The sequence below is a fragment of the Erythrolamprus reginae genome, chromosome Z, assembly GCF_031021105.1.
Source record: "Erythrolamprus reginae isolate rEryReg1 chromosome Z, rEryReg1.hap1, whole genome shotgun sequence".
NCBI lineage: Eukaryota > Metazoa > Chordata > Lepidosauria > Squamata > Dipsadidae > Erythrolamprus > Erythrolamprus reginae.
The window spans coordinates 94,197,002-94,222,603 of NC_091963.1; the positions used below are offsets into that span (position 1 = coordinate 94,197,002).

At 42.4% G+C, this 25,602-nt stretch overlaps 1 protein-coding gene across 1 annotated transcript in view; it reads right to left on the minus strand.

Moving 5' to 3' along the window:
• The window catches only part of LOC139153853 (mucin-12-like), a 32,894-nt gene extending 11,062 nt beyond the window's left edge, over positions 1 to 21,832 (minus strand). The window contains exons 1-5 of the mRNA XM_070728270.1: positions 21,637 to 21,832; positions 9,213 to 9,331; positions 8,416 to 8,474; positions 7,789 to 7,943; positions 2,811 to 2,873 (exon numbers count right to left, since the gene is read on the minus strand). Coding sequence (XP_070584371.1) covers positions 2,811 to 2,873; positions 7,789 to 7,943; positions 8,416 to 8,474; positions 9,213 to 9,331; positions 21,637 to 21,832 — 592 coding nt within the window. The remainder of the gene's footprint in view (positions 1 to 2,810; positions 2,874 to 7,788; positions 7,944 to 8,415; positions 8,475 to 9,212; positions 9,332 to 21,636) is intronic.
• Between the last annotated feature and the right edge of the window lie 3,770 nt (positions 21,833 to 25,602).

Here is a 25,602-nt window from a genome sequence, read left to right on the forward strand (position 1 = left end):
AAAGAGAGCACTTAAGGTGAGCTATTTTGCCAGAGGGAAAAACCTTTTTAAGAACTTGGCTTTTTGGACTTGCGTGTTAAAGATAAAGAGAAGAGAGGGGGATGCGATTAATCAACATCGGAAATGTTCCATTGTTACTGGAAAGATTCAGAAAGTTACAGCTAAACCCCAGGTTGATTCATTGTCTTACAATGTGAATTTTAAAAGATTTTGAAAAAAGGAAATCTAAACTTTTTTCCTGCTTCTAAAATAAATATAAAATATATAAAAGGAATTTGGTCTTTAAGTGGTGGTGCCATCTGCTGGTGGAAGACTTGTTCTGTGAGATGTGAATTGAGGCTTGTCTAGTTGTGGACTGTGTAACCAGATGTGACCTTGGAGAAAGAAAGAAAGACACCCAATAGACAACAAATAAGAAATGAGAGAAAACATTGTTAATACTGAATTTGAACTTTGAATGAATTCTGGAGGGGGGGGAGAAATAAATTTACTTTATATTAAAAATAACATAATGATTCCTGCAGAGGAAATAATGGAAGTGATGCATTAGGCTATTGAAAAATTTCTTGTTTAGACATCTGGAGAAATTGCTTCCACAGAGATTGAAGCGATGGAAATGAAGGAAAAAAGAGATCTATATAATGACTTTCGCAGAAGTATTACAGAATTTAACTTTCAATAAGGGACTGCATTGAACTTACAACTGGAATAAGGGGAGAATCACAGGAAACCATGGATTCAAACAACTATCAGCAATGGTGGCAACAAAGTGATTAAATAAAGAACTGGAGAAGTAAATGTTGCAGAATTGGACCAATAGATGGTGAAAACTGTAGGAGCAGAAGGAACCTATGGAAATGGAAAGAATGTTAACATTGAAATTGGACAGATTATTATGAATTGTGTGGATTGTTCAGCTTTAACTAATGATACAGTAGAAGAAACTAATGGGGTAAAATAATAAAGAAATCTGAAAATAGTCTGGTTAATAAATGGGCTAATGGTTACATCTTACAATGAGTTGTTTATCAGCACTAATAAAAAAGGGGGAAGATGTGAGCAGAGGCACAGAGTTGGCAGATTATGAAAGAAATTAAAATTAAAATGGAAATTGAAAAGAGAAAGAAAAAAATGGAGGGTTGAGGTCTGTAAAGATTAAAGAGAAGAAGAAGAAAGACAAAGGGAAAGGGAATTTAAAAGGTGGTATAAAAAGACAAGAAAGAAAGTTATAAACTTTAAACAGAACGTTGTTGCTTTTAAATAAACTTTGGTTATTTTATGACAATATTTTTTTAGAAATAGTTTTGAATTCATGTTTAATATAGTAGTAGTAGTATTAAATTTGGCAAATTTATATGATTTTTTTTGGAAATTTATCAATGAGATATAAAAGGATACACTGATAAGTATTAATAATGGTAACAAGATATCTTGATGTTTCTTTTTCTTTTTTTGTTATTGGCCTTTTAAAAATATCATATATGATTGCAGAAGGAAATTTTAAATGTTAATGGCTTGAATGTTAAATGGGATTGGAGTAAATATAGAAATTTAAAATTACTGATAAAATGTACTATTAAAAGGAAGATAAGAAAGGTTGGATGATTGGATGATATGAATTAATAGGTATCATTTGGTTAAATGTTAATTAGGTTTGGAGTTTGTTTCTGCAGAAGCAAAAAAGGCCAAAAATAAGGTAAGTGATCTGCTCCACCACTGTCCCTCCTGCCCAGCCTGCCCCTTACCTTTTGGGGCCTCCTCCACCTTGCTACACCAAGAAGATGGCGTGTGGTCCACAGGCCGTGCAGAATGCTCTGTGGTCTCCCACACTGCAGGCATTTTTTGGTGTGGCAATGGCACCCCAAGCGCTGCTCCCAAAGGCCACGATTCACTCAGGGCACCATTGCCGCATGTGTTGAGAGATACCTGCAGTGCAGGAGGGCAGAGAGCTCAGGCCAGCTGCTGTTGCTACTGGCCCCAGCTGCTGCTCTAGGCACCACGGCAAGATTTGGCTGCTGCACATATGCACATTAGATTTTTTTAAAATCAATTTTTGGAAGCAAATAATTTCACATAGGCATCCAGTTTACCCTTTTATTTCAGTGGAAGAACAAGAAGACACACAGGAAGACCTGTACCCATATTTCTACTGCAGACCTGAGAGTATTAAACCCATATTCAGAAGTACCACCTTTAGTTTCTACCTCCAAGCAGAGAATCCATCAGTCCCTTTCCTTAACTTGTTCTACATTTAACAGGGATGATTGCATCATAGGCAGACCATACTACTGCCTGTGTTGAGTCTGACAATTGATGCCCATAAGTTTTTTTTTTACCTGATGGCTCAAGAATTACAACTTTAACATAAATTGAGAATATAAATGACAACATCTGTTAGCATGACCTGCACAGTTTTTTCTTCATCTTCACCTCCTGTCATGGCCTCACTGCTAATGCTACAACTGGACATATAGGACTTAGAGAAGACTTGAGCGAGTGAGTGAATGGTTCTCCATGGATTTGGTCTGGCGAGTCCTCTGGGCCTGCCTCAATTGATTTATGGGCCTGATTACAAGTGTACATAAAGTAATTTGATGAGATGGATTTATTTGATTGGTTGATTGCATCTATATATCAATAAAGCTTTTAAGGACTTTCATTTATGAATAAAAAGCCAGCAGTTCAGATATCTATGGTACATTTAGCAATTATACATTTAAAATATAGATTGAACAATTTCGTAATTTGGAAATGTAAAGCATAGTCCCAATAATCTTAACACATTTACCCAACTGTTTACTGAAACTTACCATTTAATGAAAAAACTGAACTTATAATTGGGTTAGGTAAAGGATCAAAGCACAGATCTGGACCTGGGGGGGAAAAAGTATAATTGTATGAATTAGTTATCTGAGGTGGCTATACAATATATTTTCTTCAAGATTCTTCGGCGTTAAAAACATTTAGGCACCCCCGCACCAAAATGATTGTCCTTTTGAGGTAATCTGTGGAAGAATAAATCAACAAATAATAGGTGAAACATTCCTCAGTGTCTAAGTTTAAGATGTAGAATGTATCCTGTTGCCTGACAAGGGCCCCCAGTTTCCCAGGCTTGCTTTCTGTCCTAACCAGTTATAACCAGCGATGGAGGAAGAGTAAGTCCAAATATGATTGAACACTTGTAAGAGCTTTTATTAAGACTTACAAAGTGGTGCTCAAGGTGGCAAGATGCGTGTATCATGCCACTTTAACTGCATCAGCGGAATCTCGCCCAGCCACTCCGTTTAGGGTGACCTGCTCCCTTCTTAATTAGGGGGGGGGGTGTTGGGGAGCCCTTGCAGAGTAGTGCCAAGGACTTTAACACATTTTTCGCTGATAAAGTCGCTCGGATCCAGGCGGACCTCGACTCCGATTGGATAACAGAGTACACTAACAATGAATCAGTCGAGGTGACTGGGGCCCATATTTGTCCATCTGTCTGGGAAGAGTTTGATCTGATGACACCTGATGAAGTGGACAAGGCCATTGGAGCTGTGAGTTCCGCTACCTGTTAACTGCATCTGTGTCCCTCTTGGTTGGTTTTGGCCAGCAGGGAGGTGACACGGAGCTTGGTCCAGGAGATTGTCAATGCTTCTCTGGGCAGGGGGTCCTGGGCAGTGGGAGGCATTGTTCTTCAGTGGTTTTCCTCCTACCTCTCCAGCTGGTTGCAGTCGGTGTTAGTGGGGGGGGGTCAGAGGTCGACCTCTAGGTTGCTCCCTTGTGGGGTGTCTCAGGGGTCGGTCCTCTCCCCCTGCTATTTAATATCTACATGAAACCACTGGGTGAGATCATCCAAGGGCATGGGGTGAGGTATCATCAGTACACTGATGATACCAAGCTTTACATCTCCACCCCATGTCCAGTCAGTGAAGCAGTGGAAGTGATGTGCAAGTGCCTGGAGGCTGTTAGGGTCTGGATGGGTGTCAACCGACTCAAACTCAACCCTGATAAGATGGAGTGGCTGTGGGTTTTGCCTCCCAAGGATAATCCCATCTGTCCATCCATCACCCGGGGGGGGGGAATTATTGACCCCCTCAGAGAGGATTCGCAACTTGGGCATCCTCCTCGACCCACAGCTAACATTAGAAAACCATCTTTCAGCTGTGGTGAGGGGGGCGTTTGCTCAGGTTCGCCTGGTGCACCAGTTGCAGCCCTATTTGGACCGGGAGTCACTGCTCAGAGTCACTCACGCCCTCATCACCTCGAGGTTCGACTACTGTAACGCTCTCTACATGGGGCTACCTTTGAAGAATGTTCAGAAACTTCAGATCATGCAAAATGCAGCTGCGAGAGCAATCATGGGCTTTCCTAGGTATGCCCATGTTACACCAACACTCTGCAGTCTTCATTGTCAAGCCGGGGTGGCGCAGCAGGTAGAGTGCTGTACTGCAGGCCACTGAAGCTGACTGTAGATCTGAAGGTCAGTGGTTCAAATCTCATCACTGGCTCAAGGTTGACTCAGCCTTCCATCCTTCCGAGGTGGGTAAAATGTGGACAAGGATTGTGGGGGCAATATGCTGGCTCTGTTAAAAAGTGCTATTGCTAACATGTTGTAAGCCGCCCTGAGTCTAAGGAGAAGGGCGGCATAAAAATTGAATAAATAAATAAATAAAAATTGGTTGCTGATCAGTTTCCAGTCACAATTCAAAGTGTTGGTCATGACCTATAAAGCTCTTCATGGCATCGGGCCAGAATATCTCTGAGACCACCTTCTGCTGCACGAATCCCAGCGACCCGTTAGGTCCCACAGAGTTGGCCTTATCCGGGTCCCGTCAACGAAACAATGTCGTCTGGCGGGACCCAGGGGAAGAGCCTTCTCTGTGGCGATTGAACTGTGGCGGCCCCGACCCTCTGGAATCATCTCCCCCTGGAGATTAGAATTGCCACCACCCTCTTTGTCTTTTGTAAACTTCTTAAAACTCATCTCTGCTGCCAGGTATGGGGGAACTGAGACATCTCCCCTGGCCTATACAGTTTATGCATGGAATGTTTGTGTGTATGTTTTCTTTTAATAAATGTTTTTAGTGACTTTTAATTATTAGATTTGTTATATATTGTGTTATTATTGTTGTGAGCCGCCCCGAGTCTATGGAGAGGGGCGGCATACAAATCTAATAAATAATAATAATAATAATAATAATAATAATAATAATAATAATAATAATAACAACAACAACCAGTTATTTACCTGGCTATCTTCGTACCTGCACAGCCAACAATTTTATTAGCTTTGAAACTGAATGTATATCCTTGTTCCCTGAGCCACTGAGAGGCTGCTGGTGAGTATGAGTTTCCTCGTCTGACCACCAACTTGTGTTCTTGCACTCAGATGATTAGTTTCCTCTCTGTCGTAAATCACTACATACATACTACATGGCAGGGTGAGAACACACTTTACAAGGCTAATTATTTGGCACACTCTGTCATACATTAAAAATATTTCAGAAGCAGTGGAACACAGCTTCCAAGATCTTCAAGTAGGATTTCAGTGGCTTCTAAAACTCTTTACTAACAGTTTGCATATGCTTGCATGTGCAACATTTCTGCACATGTGCAAATGTGTCCCAGGTAGGTTGGTGGAGCCTCCCACTGCTGGCGCTACCAGTTCTTAGAACCGGTCTGAACTGGGAGCAACCTACTGTCCAGAGGCTACTATATGAGGACAAACCATACATTGCAAAGATCTCTTGGAGGTGAGATATTCTAATCAGGGGCGGGATACCCCCAGTACACCTGGAATACTGCGATGTATGTACATCTGCCAGCCCCTGCTGCATGCACGCATGCTCCTGCACACCCACATTTTGCTTCAATGCATGTGCAGAAGCAAACAAATGGTTAGAAATCACCAAATTCTCACTTGAAGACGTTTGCATGCATGAGATTTTGGTGATTTTTGGCCTTCCTTTGCTTCTGCGCATGCGTGGAAACAAAGAAATTGGCAAAAATTGCCAAAATCTCGTGTGTGCGTCCTTATGCGAGATTTTGGCAATTTTCACCAATTTCTTTAGCTTCCGCCTCCAAGCACAGAAGCAAAATCTTGCATTGGGGTGTGCACTCCAGCTGCTGCCCACCCACACACCCACACCAGGCTCCAGGACCAATTCGGTAGGAAAAGATGTGTGAAAAAGATGAATCCAACTTCTATAGTGCCTGGAGAAATTGGCATAAATGGCCAGAACAGAAAAAATACCTGCAAAACTTTAAAAATGGAAATAAGCAACACCTCAGTACTGAAGATACATAAAATAATCAAAATTTACCACCAACCAATGGAACAAAAACTTTCTCTAAAGCATTTTATACAGAATCTAAAGATATCATACTACTAGCCAGCAGACTACATACTAACATACTTCACTTTCGCAAATTCATATACAACATTATTTGGAACAAACTTCCTATTTAATGTTTGACTACATTTAGAGAAATCAAATTTGTTAACTCCATGAAACACTCACAAACAGTTCGCTCAACCACTAGTGCCAACAGTAACAACTATCCTTGTTTCTCTCCCCACCTCCCTTTTTTCCCCTCCTTTTCTCTTTCTATTTCTCTTTATTTCTTTTCTATCTAATCTATACCTATTGGAATGTATGGTTGTAAGTATGTTTATGGACTCTGTATGTTTTAGCTGTTTAAGTAAAGTCTTTTTTAAAAAAAAAATTAAAAAAAGAAACAAAGAAATTGGCAAAAATTGCCGAAATCTCGCGTGTGTGTCCTTCTGTGAGATTTTGGCGATTTTCAATTTCTTTAGCTTCCACCTCCAAGCACAGAAGCAAAATCTCACATGGGGGCACACGTGCTGGCTGCCACCCACCTGCACACCCACACTGGTCTCCGGGACCAAAACAGGTCTACTTTCCCCCCTGCATGGATTGCCCCTGTGACTATCTATGACAGACAGGTAGGAAGTTAACCACTGCAAGAATACAAGTGGGTGTTCAAATGTGGATACCAAACTCATCGATAGTGTCACATTGCAATGAACAATTATGTGCGTTCAAGTTTGAAGCTACTAAGATGGTTGGCCATGCAACTACAAGGATAGCTAGGTAAATGATTGAAGTCTGGAAAACAGGCCCTAGTCAGTCAAAAGAAGTGCTGATTTTTCACCAGTATATCAGGAATTTAAGAGCCAAAAGAGTTTGGCAGCACAAGGAAAAAACATAAAATCCCATGCCATTAATACAGTGTTTCCCAACCTTGGCCACTTGAAGATATTTGGACTTCAATTCCCAGAATTCCCCAGCCAGCGAATGCTGGCTGGGGAATTCTGGGAGTTGAAGTCCAGATATCTTCAAGTGGCCAAGGTTGGGAAACACTGCATTAATATACCAATTAACCAACAGAAAGCCAACACATAAATATTCTGATAAAAGGGAAATCTCTGAGGATGGGCCCTAGCATGAATCGGAAAGCTTAGAAGAATAAATTTCTGGTCCCAGTGACTGACCCAGATTGGATCCCGCAACATTACCCTGGAACACTTTTGTCTTCATTCTATTTGCCTTCATTCAGGCAAAATATATGTATTTGCTGCCATTTAGTAGCTATTCTGAGATTTGCAGCACAGATATGGTACCTTGCTCTATTAACTTTTAAGGCAAGGGGAAAGCCCTCCAAAAGGACATTTGTTCTTGCAGAAAAAAGGTGGCTCATTCTAAAAGAAGGAGCCAGGAATCTTGCTTATTTGTCAGTCAAAGGAAATCGCATTCAAGTAGAAAAGTTTACCAAGCTAGACCATACCTGAATTCCTGACACATTCCCCATTAGTACCGATCTCTGCCAAGGAGTTTCTCACTTCGTCTGTAATAGTATTCATCTGCTTCTGGATTATTTCCTCATTATTCTCTACTTGTACTTGGAAGATGACTCTATGCTCCACAATAATGCTGCCTTTCCTAAGAGAACAGTGAAGGAAGGACAATTCCTCAGGTGCTGAAGTACACTTTATTGCTCCATGAAGATATGAAAAAATGAACTAGTATTTCTACTCCAGTTCCACTCCATTTAATCCACACAACAATTTTCCGAGACAACTTAGAATAAAAGTTTCAGACTAGGCTGAAGTTTCTCTGACAGCTTTATAACTGAGTAGGATTTCAACCCAGACCTTAAGTTCAGTTCTAACTGCTTTTAACTTGCAAGATTATTTTTCATCTCTCTCAGATGTTTCCCAGAACATTTGATGAATGAAAGTATATATAAGACATGCTCAGACCCTAGTCAATGTGTATTGTTAAAGAAATCTGAAGATGAATCACTGAAACTAAAAAAGAGTCTCCACAATGGGTTAAAAGTTCTACCCATATTCAAGTTCACTTGATGGTTCATCATTGCAAAGAATAAATTATTCTCTCTTTAGACACCCACCTCATTCGTAAGATCTCCACATCAAAGTACCCAGGGACATCACGATAAACTACTTCCATCTGCAAGGTAGAAAAAGTAAAAGAAAGCCTTCATAAACAAAGAAACTTACGCTAGGAAAGAGACTTGAATTAGAAGCAAGCTTCCTAAAGCCTTGAGTATGTGGTCTATGCTACGTCTTGTCTAATTCTTCAGCTGCAGAAAGCTGGAAATTCAAGAAGCGAGTTTTTGAATGGGGAGAAGAAACATTCTTGGTATGAATTAGGAGTGCTGGCCTTGGTAAAAGAAGAGGGTAAGCTACATTACATTGAAATAGTGACATTGATCATGTGTAGTCTATTTCCTTGATCCAATCTTACCTACTTTTTAAAAAAGCCTAAATTTCCTGATAATAGAGCTTAAGTCTTCCAGAGAGTTATTGTAATTTTTGTTAGTAACCCTCACCTGAGCTTTGACATTAATGGTCACAGATACTAGCCTGGCCTTCGTTAAAGAAATGTGTAAGATATATTACATTGAAATGGTTATATTTCAAAGGTGGGTTCCTACAGTTGTGGCCTGATACATCCGTACTGGTAGCAGCCCGCTGGTGACATCACAAAGACATCACCATCCCGGTGCCACTCACAGTGATGGGTGAGCCAGCGGCTCCCTGATTTGCTGGCTTGCTGATCATCCCACCTCATCTCTATGAGGCTGGGTGATCAATGCTCTCACTATATTAAAGGAAAAGATAAGATACATTTCTTTGAAATAATGACATTGACCAGATGTAGGCTATTTCCTTGATCCAATCATACCTGTTTTTTAAACTGGTTCTGAATTTCCTGAGAATAGTCAGAGCTTAAGTCTTCCAGAGATGAATTGTAATCTTTGTTATAAACCTTCACCTGAGCTTCAACATTAACAGTCACAGATACTAAAAGAGAGGGGAAAAGATATTCATATGAACCTCAATGTTACTTCCCTGCAAAGGAATTCAAAAAAATGTGACAGGCAAGAGGTAAATATATTCCCATTCTCCAACATAGTTTCAAATGCCTAAATCCAAAGATCCTCATCTGGTTTGAAAACTCCTTTTTATTTATGGATATATTTTTAAATTCAGGATAGTGCTGGAAGGGACCTTGGAGGTCTTTGACTCCAATCCCCTGCTAAAGTAGAAGACCTTATGCTATTTTAGATAAGTGGCTGTCCAGCCTCTTCTTAAAAACCTCTAGTGATGACACACCTACAACTTCTGAAGGCAGCCTGTTCTACTGGTTAATTGTTCTCACTGTTAAGAAATTTATCCTTAATTCCAGGTTAGGTGTTTTGGAAAATAAGTTGACCCCTTTTTCTTTTCGTGGCAGACTCTCAAATAGTGGGATATTGCTACCATGTCACCTCTAGTCCTTTTATTTCTTCTATAGGGGCAGCAGTTGGTTGCTCCCGGTTTGGGCCAGCGCTAAGAACCAATAGCACCAGTGGTGGGCGGCTCCCCCACCTGACTGGGGCGCTTCTGCTCATGTGCAGAACCAGTAGTAAAGGGTTTTAGAACCCACTACTGATCAGGGTTCCCCTGTCCCCAGTCCATGGACTTTGCATCAGGTCAAAACAAACAAACAAACAAATTGTTAGATGAGTCTTTGCACTGACAGAATTTAGCAGAGGCTTGACTTTCTAAACAGGGAAATTTTATTTTGGCATTTTCAGCACCACTCCAGCTCAGCTTAAAAAGAACAGTGAACAGACTTCTGAAAGCTCCTTTTATAGTGTGGCTGTCCGACAGCCAACCAATCACAATGCTTTAACTTCCTGCTCAAAAGGCCTCTTGTGCTTAGCCAATCAGACTTCAGCATCAGCCTTTCTGGTTGATTGTAAATCGAGGAATTTGCATTTCAGGGGGGGGGGGGAGGTTGTAAATTGAGAACTTAACACGAACAGTTGGAAGAAAAACCTCCCTCCACAGAACCAGTCTCCCTAGTATCAAAAAGTTGAAGGCCAGTACTCTAGACTAGCCTTACTTAAATCTTGCAATTGTTCTTCATATGTTTTTGTCTCCTAGCCTTAGAATCATCTTAGTTGCTCTTCTCTGCATTTTTACAAAGACTCTTTTTGTAATGTGGTGAACAAAACTGGTCACTACTTCGCATGGTGTTGGTTCTATGCCTCTGCTTAAACAACCAATGATTATATTAGCTTTTTTGGCTGCTGCCATACACTGCTGCCTTATATTTAGGTGATTGTGCACTAGGAGTCCAAGGTCTTTCTCACAGTTACTGTTTTTGAGCCAGGTTTCACTTAATATGTACCTGTATCTTTGATTTTTCCTGCCTAAATGTAAAACCCTGCTTTTCTCTCTTTTAAATTCCATTTTGTTGGATAGGGCCCACTGTTCCAGTCTGCCAAGATCCTTTTTGATGCTGAGTTTGTCTTCTGGGGTGTTGCATATTCCTGTCAGTTTAGTGTAATCTGCAAATTTGATGAGTTCTCCTTCTATTTCCTCATCTAAATCATTTATGAAGATTTTGAAGACTACTGGGCCTAAGACAGAACCTTGTTATACCAGACTGCTTCCTACCTTTATTTATTTATTTATTTGTTTATTTGTTTATTTATTTATTTATTTGTCAAACAATTATAGGGTGATAATTTGTACATATAAAACATTAGATAAGTAATGATAAAAAGTAGACAATAGGACAGGGACGGTAGGCACAATGGTGCGCTTATGCACGCCCCTTACAGACCTCTTAGAAAGGAGAAGAGATCAATTGTAGATAATCTAAGGTTAAAAGTTTTGGGGTCAGGAGTAGAAACCACAGAATCAGGTAGTGCATTCCAGGCGTAGATTACTCTGTTGCTGAAGTCGTATTTTTTGCAGTCAAGTTTGAAGCAGTTGACATTTAGTTTAAATCGATTTCGTGCTCGTGTGTTGTTGCGGTTGAAGGTGAAGTAGTCGTTAACAGGTAGGACATTTTGGTATAAGATTTTATGAACTATAATTAAGTCGGAATGGAGACGACGGAGTTGTAAGCTGTCTAAACCAAGAATTTCAAATCTGGTAGAGTAAGGTATTTTGTTGTGAGAAGAGGAATGAAGGACTCTTCTTGGGAAATATTTCTGGACTCTCTCAATTTTATTTATTTATTTTTTTTATTTATTCTTTGTCCAATATACAATACATATGAGAGAGAATATACATTAGGAATATATATATAAAGATAGGAAGTAAAAAGAAGGGAAGTGGATAGGAAGAGAATATATATAGAGGAGAGAATATATAAGATAAAAGAGGTAAGAAAGGAGAATTGGACAGGGGACGATAGGCACAACAGTGCACTTATATACGCCCCTTACTGGCCTCTGAGGAATCGGGAGAGGTCAATCGTGGAGAGTTTAATGGAGAAGTGTAGGGGATTGGGGGTTGACACTATTGAGTCCGGTAATGAGTTCCACGCTTCGACAACTCGATTGTTAAAGTCGTATTTTTTGCAGTCAAGTTTGGAGCGATTGATATTAAGTTTGAATCTATTGTGTGCTCTTGTGTTGTTGCTGTTGAAGCTGAAGTAGTCGTTGGCCGGAAGGACGTTGCAGCGTATGATCTTGTGGGCAATACTTAGATCGTGTTTTAGACGCCTTAGTTCTAGGCTTTCAAGGCCCAGGATGGTTAGTCTATTTTCGTAGGGTATTCTGTTTCGAGTGGAGGAGTGGAGGGCTCTTCTGGTGAAGTATCTTTGGACGTTTTCGAGAGTGTTGATGTCTGAGATGCGGTGTGGGTTCCAGGCAGATGAGCTGTATTCGAGAATGGGTCTAGCATAGGTTTTGTAGGCTCTTGTGAGTAGTGTGAGATTGCCGGAGCAAAAGCTGCGTAGGATCAGGTTAACAACTCTGGAGGCTTTTTTGGCGATATTGTTGCAGTGGGCTTTAGCACTTAGGTCATTTGAAATGAGTATTCCGAGGTCTTTTACTGAGTGTTGGTTGGTAGTGAGGATTTGTTTATTCAGTTCATATATGTGGTTTGGATTCTTTTTGCCGATGTGGAGGGTAGAGCATTTGTTGGTTGATATTTGAAGTTGCCAGGTGTTGGACCAATCTGAAATGAAGTCAAGGTCTTTTTGAAGAGTGAGTGTGTTGTCGGTGGTGTTGAAGAGTTTCACATCGTCGGCAAAAAGTACACAGTTGCTTATGATATTATCGCAGAGGTCGTTGATGTATAGGATGAAAAGAGTAGGACCTAGTACGCTGCCTTGGGGAACGCCGCTTTTGACAGGGACAGGGGAGGAAATGGCGCTTCCGATTTTGACAACTTGTTGTCTGTTTGACAAGAATGCGGTAATCCAGTTGTGGAGGAGTCCTGAGATGCCATAGGATTTGAGTTTTAGGAGAAGTTTGTCGTGAACCACTGAGTCAAAGGCTTTGCAGAAGTCGATATAAATTGCATCGATGAATTTTCCTTGATCAAGGTGGGTAGTCCAGATGTTTTTGCAGTGGAGTAGTTGTAGGTTGCAGGATAGTTTCTTACGGAATCCAAATTGTTTTTTTGATAGTAGGTTGTTAGATTCTAAGTAGAGAGTGATTGAACGGTTTATAATTGATTCCATGATTTTACAAGGTACACAGCATAGTGATATGGGTCTGTAGTTGTCAACTAGTGATGGGTCTCCTTTTTTGAAGATGGGGATGACTACTGCTTTTGACCACAGTTTGGGGAGAGTGCTGGTCATGAAGGAATTTTGGAAGATGATGCTTAGAGGTTCAGCTATGGCAGATGAGAGTTTTCTTAGGAAGTATGCACAAAGACCATCTGGACCGACAGATAGGGAAGGTTTGAGATCACGGATTGCTTTTTCAACGTAGTCTGTGGTGAAGATGATTTGGCTTAGGTTATTTAATGAGTTAGGAGTGCGATTTGCGAAGAGGGGGGATGAGTTATTACTGTTAACAAAAACGGAGCCAAAGAAGGAGTTGAAAAGATTTGCTTTGGATGGGTCGTCGTGGTACTCTATGTTGTGTGGTCCAATGAGAGGTGGAATAGGTCTGGAGTCGTTAAGTTTGTTGTTGACAAAGTTGTAGAAGGCACGGTTAGATTTGGAGCGTAGGAGGTTTTCCTCTTGTTTACTGCGGTAGTTCAGACATTCTACTTTTATTTGTTGGCATATTCTTCTGTAGCGGTTTTTGAAGTTGTTTACAGGACCTTTTTTGTTTCTACGCCAGAGGGATCTTTTTTTGGTTTGTAGTTTCTTTAATGAGATGGGAATGTTGTTTTTCTGTTTTCTTCTAGGAGGAGTAATTGGAACATACAGATCTATAAGTCTATTGATTTGGAGTAAGAACGTGTTGTAGAATTGTGTTGATGTCAGATATGCAATCTGGGTTCCATACAGGCGAGCTGTATTCTAGGATTGGTCTGATAAATGTTTTGTAAGCTCTTGTTAGCAGTTCAAAATTACCAGAGAAAAAGCTGTGAAGGATTAGGTTAACAACTCTTAAAGCCTTTTTGGCAATGTTGTTGCAGTGGGTTCTAGGACTCAGGTCTTCTATGTAGATGTACACTTGTATCTTCTATGTAGATGTAGTACCACTAAGGTTTACCTGTTCAGTATCATTTGCCAGCTGGTTACAAATCTATCTGGTGGTGATGCTGTCTATTCCACATTATTCTAGCTTACTGAGAAGTAGTTACAGTCTACTTTTTTGAATGACTAACTGAAATCTAAGAATACTATGTATAGTGGTGAATAACTGTAGCTTGGATGTTCATTCTCCAGACTTGGGTTGGTTTCTGAATGTTTCATTACCAGGCTAGGTAACATCTTCAGCAGAATTTAGGCGATGTCAATATTGGTGTTCTACTTATAAACCTGTAGTGTGATCAATAGGTCTTGTGACAGGGAGGTCAGTCAGGTGAGGATCATCTCAGATCAGGGTCTTGTGAAGGGTTAGGTGTGGGCAACATCAGGTAAGATACTAAGCATACTATGTCCAGTCAGCGAAGCAGTGGAAGTGATGTGCCGGTGCCTGGAGGCTGTTGGGGTCTGGATGGGTGTCAACAGACTCAAACTCAACCCTGATAAGACGGAGTGGCTGTGGGTTTTGCCTCCCAGGGACAATTCTATCTGTCCGTCCATCACCCTGGGGGGGGGGAGTCATTGCCCCCCTCAGAGAGGGTCCGCAACTTGGGCGTCCTCCTCGATCCACAGCTCACATTAGAGAAACATCTTTCGGCTATGGTCCTGGCCCTCTGGAACCAACTCCCCCCGGAGATTAGAATTGCCCCCGACCTCCTTGCCTTTCATAAGCTCCTTAAAACCCACTTCTGCCGTCAGGCATGGGGGAACTGAGATACTCTTTCCCCCTAGGCCTTTACAATTTATGCATGGTATGTTTGTTTGTATGTATGATTGGTTTTAAAATAAGGATTTTTTAGTTGTTTTAGTATTGGATTTACATGCTGTTTTTTATTATTGTTGTTAGCCGCCCCGAGTCTACGGAGAGGGGCGGCATACAAATCCATGTAACATTGTTTCTTGAAGTTGAAACAGTGTATGACCAGTCATGTATTTTTGAATCAATCTCCAAACGCCTCGTCATACAAACGTTTTGAGATGCAAACCCGGGGTTTAAGATTTTTTGCCTCTTCTTACAAACTATTTTCACCTTACAAACCCATCACCGCTGCTGGGATGCCCCGCCTCTGGACTTCCATTGCCAGCGAAGCACCTGTTTTTGCACTGCTGGGATTCCCCTGAAGCTCCCCTCCATGGGAAGCCCCATCTCCGGACTTCTGTGTTTTTGCGATGCTGCAGGGGAATCGCAGCAGGGGAATCCCAGCATTGCAAAACCGAGCACTTCGCTGGCAACGGAAGTCCGGAGGTGGGGGTTCCAAGTGAGGGGAGCTTCAGTGAAATCACAGCATTGCAAAAACACAGAGGTCCGGAGGTGGGGTTTCGAGAACTTTGGTGTTTTTCTGGTGCTGCGATTTCACTTATGCTCCCTTCACTGGGAAACCCCACCTCCGGACTTCAGTTGCTGGGATTCCCCTGCTGGGATTCCCCTGCAGCATCACAAAAACACAGAAGTCCAGAGGTGGGGTTTCCCATGGAGGGGACCCTCAGGGGAATCCCAGCACGCAAAAACAGGAGCTTGGGCTGGCAAAAGGGATGAATTTTGGGCTTGCACGCATTAGTGGGTGAGAGCTGCTGGTGCTGAGGGGGACGAAGGAGACAGATGGCCAGAACATGCAGGAAGGAGGCTGAGGTTGAGGCGAGTTGGAGCTGCCCTGTGGAGTGTTGGCTGGGATTGGATTGAAAGAACAGAGAGGGCAGAGTTGGGGGAGAGTGAACAATGGAATCCCCCCCTCCTCTCCCCTCACTTCCAGAGTGGACAATGAGAACTGAGCTGCCGAACTGCCAATTAAACTGGGGGTATTTGCAAATGTTGAGATTGTTGCTTTTGTCATCTCCCCCCCCCTCATCCCCCTGCTTCCATCCATCTTCTGTATTCTCTATTCCCTATCGAATAACATTGAAGACACTGCGCCCCTAGTGGATGACTTTATAACACAGCAGTCTTAAAGAAGGATTTACTAAAGACATTATTATCACCCTGACCTGGATTGACTGATTGACTGATGAATTTTGAACTATTCATTCAAGAACTGATTTTATATTAATTGATTCTAATTTATAATTTATATTATTGTCTCAGATTAATTTATAACTGACCAGTTAACCTTTTTAAATTAATTAATTAATTTTTTTAATTTTTATGTATATTTTAACTAATCTATTGGGGGGTAATTTTAATGATGGATATTTGGGATCAGATGGAAGGTATATATGAAGCGAATGGAATGAATGATGGGATTAACTTGTGGGATGGTTGGGGTATGGATGGGGTAAATGGTAATTGTAATTTTTATAATATGAATGGGTGGTGTGAATGGGATGGTATGTATGGAAATAATAGGGTCAGTATGAATGCAGAATTTAGCCTACCTGGCGGTAGAGGGAAAGGAGAGATGGGGGTACCTTTCTCCGGGGTGACAGAGGGCCAGAATATTCCGGTCCTGCTGGGGAGAGGTAGATATGGCGGAAGCCACGGGGCTAGCCGTTCTGGAGGAAAAACAGATCGCTGCTTAACAGTGATCCCTTGTTCCGGTCCCGTGAGCTCAAACCGGAGCCCTGGTGATGAGTGCAATCCGGGCCCTGGGCTCAAGCTGCTGCTGCTCAATGCCAGATCGGTAGTTAACAAAGCTCTCCTCATCTGGGATTTAATCCTGGATGAGGAGGCCAATCTGGCATGTGTGACTGAAACCTGGCTGGGCCCAGAGGGAGGAGTTCCTCTCTCGGAATTATGCCCAGACGGGTTTCAGATATGGCATCAGCCTTGACCCCAGGGGAGGGGGGGAGTGGCTATTGTAGCCAGGGAGAACCTTCGCCTGCGTAGACTCGTTGCCCCTGAGATTGCGGGTTGTGAATCACTCCTTGTGAAGTTGGATTCAGGGGTTCAGGTGGGCTTGTTATGCACGTACCTGCCTCCCAGCTGCGTGTCAACAGCCCTGACTGTGCTGCTCGAGGAGGTGGCCAGGTTGGCGGTGGAGTTCCCCGGACTTATTGTCCTGGGGGACTTCAATCTACCATCACTCGGCAGTTCCTCTGGATTGGCACAGGAGTTCTTGGCACCATGACAGCCATGGACCTGACTCAAGTAATTCAGGGTCTGACTCATGAGGGTGGACACACACACGATATGATATTCCTCTCGGGGCAATAGAATAATGGTCTGAGACTAAGGGGCTTAGAAGCATTGCCTTTGTCATGGTCAGACCATTTTCTACTGCGGCTTGATTTTCTGGCTCCAATCCTCCCCCGCAGGGAGACGGAAACAATTAGGAGGTTCCGCCCCAGAAACCTGATGGACCCTGAGGGCTTTCAGAGGGCGCTTGGGGTTTTACCAGATTCACTCGTCCACAGCTTGGTGGAGTCTCTTGCTGAGGCCTGGAACAAGGCTGCAGCAGAGGCTCTCGACCGAATTCCGCCTTTGCGGCCTCTCTGTGGCACTAGACCCATAGAGCTCCATGGTTCAATGAGGAGGTCCGGGAGTTGAAACGCCAGAAGAGACGTCTAGAGAAGCGATGGAGGAAGAGTAAGTCCGAATCTGAACGAACACTTGTAAGAGCTTTTATTAAGACCTACAAAGTGGCGCTCAAGGCGGCAAGATGTGCGTATCATGGCACCTTGATTGCATCAGCGGAATCCCACCTGGCCGCCCTGTTTAGGGTGACCCGCTCCCTTCTAAATCAGGGGGGAGTTGGGGAGCCCTTACAAGGTAGTGCCGAGGAATTTAACTCGTTTTTCGCTGATAAAGTCGCTCGGATCCGGGCTGATCTTGACTCCAATTGCATAGCAGTATCGGCTGACAATGAGTCAGTTGAGGTGACTGGGGCTAAACGTCTTTGTCCATCAGTCTGGCTGGAGTTTGACTTGGTGACACCTGATGAAGTGGACAAGGCCATTGGAGCTGTGAGTTCCGCCACCTGTCTGCTGGATCCGTGTCCCTCTTGGTTGGTTTCGGCCAGTCGAGAGGTGACACGGAGCTGGGTCCAGGAGATTGTTAACGCCTCCTTGGGGAGGGGGTCCTTTCCAGCCCTTTATAAGGAGGCACTTGTGTGCCCCCTCCTCAAGAAGCCTTCCCTGGATCCAGCCATGTTTAATAACTACTGTCCAGTCTCCAACATTCCCTTTATGGGGAAGGTTGTTGAGAAGGTGATGGCTCTCCAACTCCAGCGGTCCTTGGAAGAAGCCAATTATCTAGTCCTCAGCACTCTGGATTCAGGCCCGGCTACAGCACAGAAACTGCTTTGGTCGCGTTGATGGATGATCTCTGGCGAGCCCAGGACAGGGGCTTGTCCTCTGTCCTGGTGCTTCTCGACCTCTCAGCGGCTTTCGATACCATCGACCATGGTATCCTTCTGCACCGGCTGGAAGGGTTGGGAGTGGGAGGCACTGTTCTTCAGTGATTCTCTTCCTACCTCTCCAGTCGGTCACAGTCAGTGTTAGTGGGGGGTCAGAGGTCGACCTCTAGGTCTCTCCCTTGTGGGGTGCCTCAGGGGTTGGTCCTCTCCCCCCTGCTATTCAATATCTACATGAAACCGCTGGGTGAGATCATCCAAGGGCATGGGGCGAGATATCATCAATATGCCGATGATACCCAGTTATACATCTCCACCCCATGTCCAGTCAGCGAAGCAGTGGAAGTGATGTGTCAATGCCTGGAGACTGTTGGGGCCTGGATGGGTGTCAACAAACTCAAACTCAACCCAGACAAGACGGAGTGGCTGTGGGTCTTGCCTCCCAAGGACAATTCCATCTGTCCATCCATTACCCTGGGGGGGAAAAACTACTGACCCCCTCAGAGAGGGTTCGCAACTTGGGAGTCCTCCTCGATCCACAGCTGACATTGGAACATGATCTTTTGGCTGTGGCGAGGAGGGCGTTTGCCCAGGTTCGCCTGGTGCACCAGTTGCAGCCCTATTTGGACAGGGAGTCATTGCTCACAGTCACTCATGCCCCCATTACCTTGAGGTTCGATTACTGCAACGCTCTCTACATGGGGATACCTTTGAAAAGTGTTCGGAAACTTCAGATTGTGCAGAACGCAGCTGCGAGAGCCATCGTGGGGCTTCCAAGATTCGCCCACGTTTCTTCAACACTCCATGGCTTGCATTGGCTGCCGATCAGTTTCCGGTCACAATTCAAAGTGTTGGTCATGACCTTTAAAGCCCTACATGGCAATGGACCAGATTTATTTATTTATTTATTTATTTAGATTTGTATGCCGCCCCTCTCCCCAGACTCCAGAACCTCCAGAACCGCCTGCTACCGCACGAATCCCAGCGACCGATAAGATCCCACAGAGTTGGCCTTCTCCGGGTCCCAGCGACTAAACAATGTCATTTGGCAGGCCCCAGGGGAAGAGCCTTCTCTGTGGCAGCCCTGGCCCTCTGGAACCAACTCCCCCCGGAGATTAGAACTGTCCCCCCACCCTCCCTGTCTTTCGTAAACTACTCAAGATTCATTTATACCACCAGGCATGGGGGTGTTGAGATAGCTCTTCCCCCTAGGCCATTACAAGTTATGCATGGTATGTTTGTGTGTATGTTTGGTTTTATAATAGGGGTTTTTAGTTGGCTTTTTATTATTGGATTGTACATGTTGTGTTTATTATTGTTGTTAGCCACCCTGAGTCTACAGAGAGGGGCGGCATACAAATCCAATAAATTATTATTATTATTATTATTATTATTATTATTATTATTATTATTATTATTATTATTAATCACTTTCCCATTGATTCCTATGGGAAACTTTGTTTCGTCTTACAAACCTCTCACCTTAAGAACCTCATCCTGGAACCAATTAAGTTTGTAAGACAAGGTATCACTGTATTTGGAAGCAAGAATTTTCCTGAGAGCAGTTTTAGGCTGCCCTCAGGAAAAAGTAATCACACTCTCCTTGGTTGTACTTACATTCAGGGATTGGAAGGTTATCCATGAGGAACTCACACTTGGGTCCATAGAATAAATCTTCATTACAGATGCACTTGATCCCATCATAGGTTCCACCATTTTGACATATCTCTGGAAATCAATGCAGCAATTTACATAGAAATATAATTCTCTATCACAGTATGCATTTATAAAAAATAAACAAAGCAGCAGATAAATGAAGTGAGCTTACAAGCGTTCATATGACTCCAAATTGCTCCTCACTCTTTCAGCCTCTAATGTGACATTAGCTGACAGGAAGGATGGGGAGGATGGTCATTTTTAAAGCAATGAAGTGGAAAATGAAATCAATGTACTGTATTTTTTTAAGTCTAAGACATACTGGAGTATAATATGCACCTTAGTTTTGGGGAGGAAAATAGGGAAACAATGTACATACCAGGTATTCATCTGGCTAGTGTCCTTATTCTGTTCAGCTTCAGCACATTATTTTATCTTCTGTTTAGGGCTGAAAAAGCCATTTTCAGAGGCAGTAGGAATGAAAACAAGACTGCAAAGACTTAGGGCAGAAAAAACTGCTTCAGAGGGAGTAAGACCATGAGGTCTTTTTCTGTCGTCAATCTTCTATGTTTCTAAGAGTAAAAAAAAATGCAGCAAGCCAAGAAGATTGCTAGCACAGCCTCGGGGCTGAAAAAGCCTTTTTCAGAAAGAGTAGGAATGAAAGCAAGCCTGCAAAGATTTAGGGCAGGAAAAAAAACTTCTTCAGGAGGAATAGGAAGCCGAGAAGATAATTAGCACCTAGTTAGGGTTGGGGGAGGGGGAAAGCTTCACAAAAGCTATATTCGAAGTATAAGATGCACCCAAATTTTCAGCCTCTTTTAGAGAGGAAAAAGGTGCATATTATACTCCACAAAATACACTAATTAAAAATATTTTTATTTTTTTAAAAATAAGTTCTTGCCTTTTTTCATTAGAAAAACATTCCTTCATCATTTCTCAATGTTAGTTGATCAGTACGGACCTTCCCTTTTTAAGACACTAATACTGCAGTACAATTATTGAAATACATACAGAGATCTTAATTATGAACAGTTGTTTACAGAGGAAAATTGGAGAGGGAGTTCTTCATAACAGCTTCCTTCAAACAAAAAATTTGGCAAGATAATTAATAAAATTATTTAATAAAAATAATTCTACGAATATGAAATAATTTGCACCAATGTATCAATGATTGGTGCCTCCTTACTCTAGAACTTGGCATAAGGAAGCCATGTCCCAAAGGAATTTTCCATCCTCCTAATCTTTCAGAACTTAGGAGAGCTTCCTGTGGTCTTTTAGCTACTGCTGAAATATCACTCTCAGCTACCTCAGACAGGATCCCCAGTACTAAGAGACGAGGGAGTACTCACTATAGAGAGAAAACCACAAATATCACCCCCAGATTATGGAGGGAGAATAATCTCATATGGTTATTCTTCAACCAAAGGTACACTTATAAGGGATTATGTCAACAGCATGATTTGATAGAAACATGATGAATAGTAGCACTTATACCTAATCTGTCCTAAACAGAACATATTTTTTAAAAAATTAGAAGATCCAGGCTGTGCTTCAGACAAAAGTTCAGTGTTATTTGGTAACAGGAATAAAAGAAAAAAATGGTCATGAATTTTGAAAAGCTTAAAATACGAATGACCAAATATATAGATCAAATGCAAACTGATACTCACCACTTGTGGTAGTTGTGACAATAGTAGCATTTGTGGAGAGGGTTTCTGTGACAGCTGTGCTTACAGAGGCATTAGTCCTGGTGGGGTTGGTCATGGTTGATGAGACCTGCATTTCTGCTGAGGGAGTACTTGCGGATGTAGATACTGAATTATCATTAGGTGTTGTGCTAGTGGAATTTTCTGGTGCATTGGGCATTGCCGTGGAAGTGAATGTCTTGAAGGAGAAAGTACTTGTTGCTGGGGTAGTGCTATAAGTCTGGGAGGATGGACTCTGTGTTAAACCCGAAGAAGTTGCTGTGGCGATGCTGCAATTTACTGTGGGAGGAGGAGTTGGATCTGTGAAGGAATCAGTGGGATAAATGAGTGTACTTCTCTCATTGTCTGTGGGGCCTATATTTGTGGTGCTGCTCAATGTTTCACCTGGAAGAGAGGTCATTAAAGCTGTGATATTATTAACATTGGGAATGGTGGGACGGCTGTAGGTTGGGAAACCTGGGGTTTCTGCAATTAAAAACAATTCTATGAATATGAAATAATTTGCACCACCTTGACTGATGCCACCTTACTCTAGAACTTGGCACAAGGCAGCCATGTCCCAAAGGGGTTGTCCAAACAACTAATCATTCAGAACATATGGGAGCTTCCGGTGGTCTTTCAGCTACTGCTAAAATATCACTCTCTGCTACTGCAGACAAGATCCCCAATACTAAGAGGCAAGGGAGTGCTCAATATATATAGAAAACCACAAATATCATCCCCAGAATAATCTCATATGGAGGGAGAATTCTTCAGTCACAGGAACACTTATAAGGGATTGTATCAACAGTGTGATTTGATAGAAATGCGATGAATAATAGCATTCATACTCAATCTGTCCTAAACTGAACACATTCTAAAAATGTAGAAGATCCAAGCTTTACTTCAGATAAAAGGTCAGTGTAATTTGATAGCAGGAATAAAATAAAAAATTATAATGAATTTTGAAAAGCTTAAAATACAAAGGACCAAACATATAGATGGAATGAAAACTGATACTCACCACTTGTGGTAGTTATGATAGTAGTCTCAACTGTAGTAGTAATGGTAGTCGAAGGAGCAGTTGAAGGTGTGTGTCTACTGGATTGCATCCCTGTGGCTGTGAGCAATGTTGAGGGAGTGTGTGTGTCACCCGAGGGAGTACTTACAGAATCTATGCTTGCAGTGACATCCCTGGTTGTTGTGCTGGGCTCCCCTGAGGATGCAGAGTTATGGCTGGCAGTGGAGGGAGAGGTGAAGAAAGTTGCCTTTGTGGTGACATTGCTGAAGGCACTGCTGGTGTGATATGAGGAAGTGTAGGATTGGTGGGAGAGTGTCCCTGTCAAAGATGTGCTTACAGCGACGTCATTCCCAGTGGAGATGGGCATGGTTGGTGAGACCTGTGCTTCTGCTGAGGGAGTACTTGTGGATGTGTGTTTTGACATGTTTGAGGTTGATGCTGTTTGAGGACTGACATCAGTTATGGTGCTGCTGGCTTCTGTGGAAGGGCTTGGTTTCTCCTGGGAGGGTGTCCTTGTTGGAGCTGCAGTTGTAGTGACATGGGTTCCGGTGGTGTTGCCATTTTCTATGGGAGGAGGAGTTTGATCTGCTGGAGAATCTGTGGGATAGAGAAAATCACAAATATCATCCCTAGATTATGGAGGGAGAATAATCTCATATGGTTATTCTTCAATCACAGGCACACTTATAAGGGATTATGTCAACAGTGTAATTTGATAGAAATGCGATGAATAGTAGCATTCATATTCAATCTGTCCTAAACTGAACATACCATTTTTTTGGTGTATAAGACACACCAATGTATAAGACGCACCTAGATTTTAGAGGAGGAAAACAAGGAAAAAAGCATTCTGAACCAAATGGTGTAGTATTATATTGTTTAATAAAATACCAGTATAGCAGAATACCTTTTACAACCATGTATACTTTTTAAAACCATGTATACGTTTTACAAACTTCAAACTTGACAGCTTCAAGACTTGTTGGCTTCAATTCCCAGAATTCCTCCACCAGTCATGCTAGCTCAGAAATGGGAGTTGAAGTCCACAAGCTTTAAACTTGTTAGGTTTGAAGACCCTTGCACTCCTAATCTCTAACTCAGGTGTCTTCAAACTTGACAGCTTTAAAACTTGTGGACTTCAACTCCCAGAATTCCTCCATCAGCCATCCCTGACTCGGCTCTCCTCCTGGTTCTCTCCCCATCCCCATCCCCACCCACCCCACAGTTCAGATTCACACTCCCTTCTGCTCTAGCTGGACTTAGAGCCTGACAGCTCCAGGCTCTGAAGATATAGCAGCTGTGAGTGGAAAGCCAAGCCCAGCTGAGGAAAATCTAAGGCTATGCACCTGGGATCATCTGTAGTGTCAGTTCGGCTGGGGGCGGCTAACTTTCCACCAAGTTATTTTCTTTTAAAGAGGGAGAGAGAGAGAGAGAGAGAGAGAGAGAGAGAGAGAGAGAGAGAGAGAGAGAGAGAGAAAGGGGGTGGGCAAATATCCAGCTTCTCTAGAGAAAGAAATGTGTATCTCCCATCAATTGCAGTGTAATTCTGTCTTTCTTTCTGTCTTTATATTGCAATTGATGGGAGATACACATTTCGTTCTCTAGAGAAGCTTCTTATTCACCCACCCCATTTACTCTCTCTCTCTCTCTTTAAAAGAAAAGAGCCCGGTGGAAAGCTAGCCATCCCCATCTGAACTCACACTCCAGCCGATACCTTCCTCAGAGCTTCCTTACATTGCAAGTAGAGCAATGGAAAAAACCCTGCAAAGATTTAGGGCTTGGAAAACATTCTTCTTTGCAGAGAGTAACAGTGAAAAAGCTGAAAGAAACTTACTCAGAGCAAGTTAGAATAATGAAACAAATCCTGAAAGACTTATGGCTTGAAAACATTCTTCACAGAGAGTACCAATGAAAGAACATGGGTACATTAATAGCACCTGGTTAGGGCTGGAAAGAAATATCTGGAGCAAGTAAATGAAAAAAACCCCCTACAAAGACAGGTTTTGGAATACATTATTGGCAGAGATTAACAATGAACGAGCTTGCAAGCGGTAAAAGCTGGGAACATCATTAGTACCTGGTTAGGGCTAGAAAGAAACTTACTCAGAGTAGGTTAGAGTAATGAAACAAACCCTGCAAAGGCTTAGGGTTTGGAAAACATTCTTCAAACGAGAAACAATGAAAGTGGCTGCGATGGGAAGATCGTTAGCAGCTAGTTAGGGCTGAGAAAAAAGCTACATTCAGTGTATAAGACGCCCCCTAATTATCAGCCTATTTGGGGGTGGAGAAAGGTGTGTCTTATACACTAAAAATAGGGTGTTCTAAAAAATGTAGAAGATCCAAGTTGTGATTCAGACAAATGGTCAGCATAATTTGATAACAAGAATAAAATTAAAAAATATAATAAAGTTTGAAAAGCTTAAAATACAAATGACTAAATATATAGATGGAATGAAAACTGATACACACCATTTGTGGTTTCAACTGTAGTAGTTTTGATAGTCGAAGGAGCAGTTGAAGGTGTGTGTCTAGTGGCTTGGATCCCTGTGGTTGTGAGCAATATTGAGGGAGTATGGCTGGGTTTCTCCTGGGAGGGTGTCATTGTTGGAGCTGGAGTTGTAGTGACATGGGTTCCGGTGGTGCTGCCATTTGCTGTGGGAGGAGGAGTTTGATCTGCTGGAGAATCTGTGGATAGAGAAAATCACAAATATCATCTCCATTTCATCGAGGGAGAATAATCTCATATGGTTATTTTTCAATCACAGGCACACTTATAAGGGGTTAAGTCAACAGTATGATTGGATACTCAATCTGTCCTAAACTGAACATATTCTAAAAAATGTAGACGATCCAAGTTGTGATTTAGACAAAAGGGCAGCGTAATTTAATAACAAGAATAAAATAAAAATATATAATAAATTTTGGAAAGC